Below are 4,423 nucleotides of genomic sequence, written 5' to 3'. Positions count from 1 at the left end.
TGGACCACTATTCCTAGATCTCTCTGTTTAATTGCATTCTTTCACGCCCCACCATTTGCCCCATGGAGGTCCTATTGTGATTAGTCCGACTTGTTCCACTTGTCAGCATTAAACACTTTTTCCCAACTTTCAGCCCACTCTTCTCACTGACCCAAATCTCTCTGCAATATTTAAAAACCTTCTTCATTATGCACAAAGTATCACCCGCCTAATTACTAATCCAATTTACCACCCCTTCATCTAGATCATTCATGCATATAACGAACAACAACGGAAACAGTGCAGATCCTTGGAACCTGACTCAAATAACGAAATGTGTTTTCATTTTTCCGGCTATTTTGAGCCATAACGTTTCAATGACCTTGGAGCCGCAAAGAATCCGCAGGGTATAAATTATTGGGCGTGCGATGCCTTGACTTCAGAGAGATTGGCTGAAGCTGCAAGAGTGGTTGATGCCCACAAAACATGCTCAGCGCGTTTTACCGTTTCAGAAGAATTGTTTATATCTTCATTGCTGTTCTTGGAATTCCTGGTAAGAACAGTGACTGCCTCAACTTTACAGTTGTGCGTGAGATTTTAGTTGATATTTCAAATAATGCCGTCTCCCGGATGATATTTCGGGGCACACGAGAATCCGGAGGAAATTTTCTTTCATTCCCTTTGCGCTTTGTTAAATTTAGACACGGGAACGTGCTATTTCGGCCCACCAGCCCGTGCTACCCAATTGACCGACACCCCCGGCGGGAAGACACAGGAGCCCCCCGGGGAAAACTGACGTGGGCAGAGCGCCAAACGTCTCATAGACAGCGCGGGATCGGGACCCAGGTCCTGAACGGTGGCGCTGTAGAGTCGTTGCGCCAACCGTGTCCTCTCTTTGCTGTTTCGCGTTCAAAGCGACAATTAAAACGAGCCTGGCAGAAGGTTTTGACATCGCAGGTTCACGGTGCGCACTGATCAATATATCACTGTGCGGATTCTGAACATTGATTAGACAGGACTGACGGGTTATTCACATTTTTCGATATTGTTCTTTGAACCACGTTACACTCCATTGTGGGAAGCTTCCAACAGATCCCGTCAAGCGGAAAGCGGAGAGAGGGATCTGGTGACATGCTAGGGTGTGCGGGAAATATTGGCAGACGGACAAATAATGGATTCTCGGAGTTGTCGTCCACTAAGCCCAATATTCTGAGCAGAGAACAAAGAGTCAACCCTTTCGTCTGTTACGGTGGGAAGGATGCGGGTGTCCGCTCTGCAGCGTATATTTTACTGCCCTGATGCAGTATCCTTCGCCAATGGTCAAGCCAAGTGGCGTGGTATCTGTCAACAGGGGGAGCTGCTGATGTTGATACAGGATTTTCAAAGCGCTGTTGTTCTTGGTCTTGGAGAGTTCAGTCGTTTTTATTTAAATAAAATTAACTTTGCTCACAGCTTCCTCTAACACATGGTGCATAATATCAATCAGCGCTGCTCCTTCAGTCCTTTTATTTGATCTCGGGCTGTCGGATTTATCATGTTTCATTTTGTCAACCATAAAAGGATAGATAAGTAGATAGATAGATAGATAGATAGATAGATAGATAGATAGATAGATAGATAGATAGATAGATAGATAGATAGATAGATAGACTGATAAATGGTTGGATAGATAGATAGATAGATAGATAAATAAATAGATAGATAAATGGATGGATAGATAGATAGTTAAATGGTTGGATGGATAGATTGATAAATGGCTGGATGAATAGATAGATGAATAATTGAACAGATAGAGATATAAATGGATTGATGCATAGATAAATGGATAGATAGATAGATAAATGGATAGATAGATAAATAAACACTCATCACTTTAAGCAATCCCTTACTAATCACAAAGTGCCGATGGCGTAGTGAACAATTAAAGTGGTGTCTGAGTGGAACGAAAAAGGTTAAGAACCACAGTGATAGATAATTTCACGTTGAACACAGATTATAAAAAGATAAATGATTGGATGGATAGAATGCTAAATGGTTGGAGAGATAGATAGATAGATGGATAAATAGATAAATGGATGGATAGGTAGATAGATAAATGAATAGATAGAGATTTAAAAGGATGGATAGATAGATAAATGGATGGATTGATAGATAAATGTATGGATAAATAGATAGATAAATGGTTGGATGGATAGATAAATGGATGGATAAATAGATAGATAAATGGTTGGATGGATAGATAAATGGATGGATAGATAGATAAATGGTTGGACGGATAGACATAAATAAATGAATAGAGAGATAAATGGATCGATAGAAGCTGAAGATTAATGGATGGATGGATAGATAGATAAATGGATGGATAGAAAGATAAACACACACCACCTTAAGCAATCCCTTACTAATCAAAGAGCGCCGATGGGGTAGGGAACACTTAAAGTGGTGTCTGAGTGCAAAGAAAAAGGTTGGAAACCACTGAACACAGGTAATTTCAAATTTGCTGTATCAGGTCGGAAGTTGGAGAAGCATTAAACTAAAGTTGCATTGAATTTAGCATGTTTAATCGCAGATTAATTATACTGACATGTCCCGACGGCTCAACTGATCAAAAAAAATTTTGCCGCTGAATTTTGTTTGTACTCAGCATGTGATGCATCTAGTGTCAGTGTCCAACAGTAATTGGCCGGCATTGATGGATTCCAGTTCCCCCGAACCCGCTTTGCCACGGTAGCAATGTCCCGGTGAAACCTTTCACTATGTTAGTGACTGACCGCAGATCAGCAGAGAAGAAGCCCAAGTGCGAATGCAGAAAATGAATTGCCAACGGCATGTTGTACTGTCCACTGTCAATGGCTTTGGTTGAAGTTGACGTAAAATATGACAATCACAGAAATAGGTTACATCTAGTAATACAGGAAAAATGATGAGGGGCAGGGTAGTTGGAGGGGAATGTGAGTTGTGTAGTTGGAGGAAGCGAGAGAGGGATCGAGAAAGAGGGAGACTCTGGGGAATGGTGAGCCAAAGTTAATTCCGTCTGGATGGAGAGAAATGAAAGAAAGACGCACATTTTAAGCTGCTTTTCATGAGCACGAATACAACACTCCACGAAATACACCCACACGTGTTCAGGAAGCAAAATGCAGATGTAATGAAGGAGCCATTGGAAGGAAATATCATCATCCATTCCTTTTTCTTCACAGCGAACGTAGTTGCGCTTGCGGTCCTGTCACAGGGAAGGTGCGGCCTCTCCACCTGCACCACCCGCTACCTGGTGTCCATGGCAGCGGCGGACCAACTGATCATCCTCATCAATGTCGTCCTGTGGCGGTTCAGTTATTATTACTTCCCCAGCGTTTTCCTCCACATCACCCCCGTGTGCAGCCTCATCTCAGTCCTGGGCCGTGTTGTCACCGGCTGTTCCGTCTGGTTCACCGTCACCTTCACCTTCGATCGATTTGTCGCCATCTGCTTCCCGAAGCTGAAGACGAAATTCTGCACCGGGAAAACCGCGTCCGCTGTTCTGACCACGACGAGCGTTCTTCTCTCTTTACAGAGGATTCCCTACTACTTCACATATGAACCCCTGAGAGTGGTTGGCAACGTCCCGTGGTTTTGCATGCAGAAGGCGAGTTACTTCACGAATCCTGGCTGGGTGGCCTTTGACTGGGCGAACACCTTAATCACACCGCTGATCCCCTTTGCTTTGATTTTGTTTTTCAACGCTCTGACGGTGCGGCACGTTGTCCTCACGAGTCGCGTCCGTCGAGGGCTGAGGCGTCAGAGAGGCGGAGGCAGCCGCAGTGACCCGGAGATGGAGAGCAGGCGGAGGTCTATGATCTTACTCTTCGCCATCTCCGGCAGCTTCATCCTGCTGTGGTCAGTGCACGTTGTCCATTTCCTTTACTACACAACCAGCGAGGCGAACCCCAATCACCACAACGACTCCGAAATCATATTTCTCCAGGTGGGGCAGCTGCTGTTGACTCTAAGTTGCTGCACTAACACCTTTATTTACGCCTTGACTCAGTCCAAGTTCAGGGAGCATCTGGTGGACGCGGTGACATTTCCCATCACCTCAGTTATTCATTTAATTTGCAGACCGGACGCTGGAAGCCTCAAGAATCAACTCAAAGTTTTTCCAATCCAAATTCAACGCCCACCATAACGTTTTGGACAAAGACACTTATTTCCTTTAGTTTCCGTTGCGCTCCACAGTTTGAAATTTGTATTCAAACAATTCACATGTAATTAAAGAGCACATTGCCTATTCCATTAAACGTGATTTATATAGGTTTTGATTGGACCATGTAGATATTACAGCCCTTTTTATCCATGGTCCCCTCATATCAGGGCGCCAGAATGTCTGGCTTCACAGATGTTCGTGAGTACTCAGATATGTTTAATTGCTTCATTGGTGCAGGTATAAGAGGGCTAGGCTGGCTTC

General features: G+C 44.0%; 1 protein-coding gene across 1 annotated transcript; it reads left to right on the top strand.

Annotated features, from left to right (window-relative positions):
* Positions 1 to 465: 465 nt before the first annotated feature.
* On the top strand, positions 466 to 4,144 carry LOC138765421 (probable G-protein coupled receptor 139). Its single transcript, XM_069942462.1, has 2 exons — positions 466 to 532; positions 3,180 to 4,144. Exons 1-2 carry the CDS (start codon positions 466 to 468, stop codon positions 4,142 to 4,144), a joined length of 1,032 nt encoding a protein of 343 aa, XP_069798563.1.
* Positions 4,145 to 4,423: the final 279 nt, after the last annotated feature.

This window comes from Narcine bancroftii, chromosome 5, assembly GCF_036971445.1.
Source record: "Narcine bancroftii isolate sNarBan1 chromosome 5, sNarBan1.hap1, whole genome shotgun sequence".
Taxonomy (NCBI): Eukaryota; Metazoa; Chordata; class Chondrichthyes; order Torpediniformes; family Narcinidae; genus Narcine; species Narcine bancroftii.
The sequence above is the reverse complement of the archived record's forward strand: the minus strand, read 5'-3'. Positions and strand labels throughout refer to the sequence as shown.

Coding starts and splice junctions, on each gene's coding strand:
- LOC138765421 (XM_069942462.1), top strand. CDS start 466: ATGCTCAGCGCGTTTTACCGTTTCAGAAGAATTGTTTATATCTTCATT. Junction 533..3,179: donor TGCTGTTCTTGGAATTCCTG/GTAAGAACAGTG, acceptor TTTTCTTCACAG/CGAACGTAGTTGCGCTTGCG.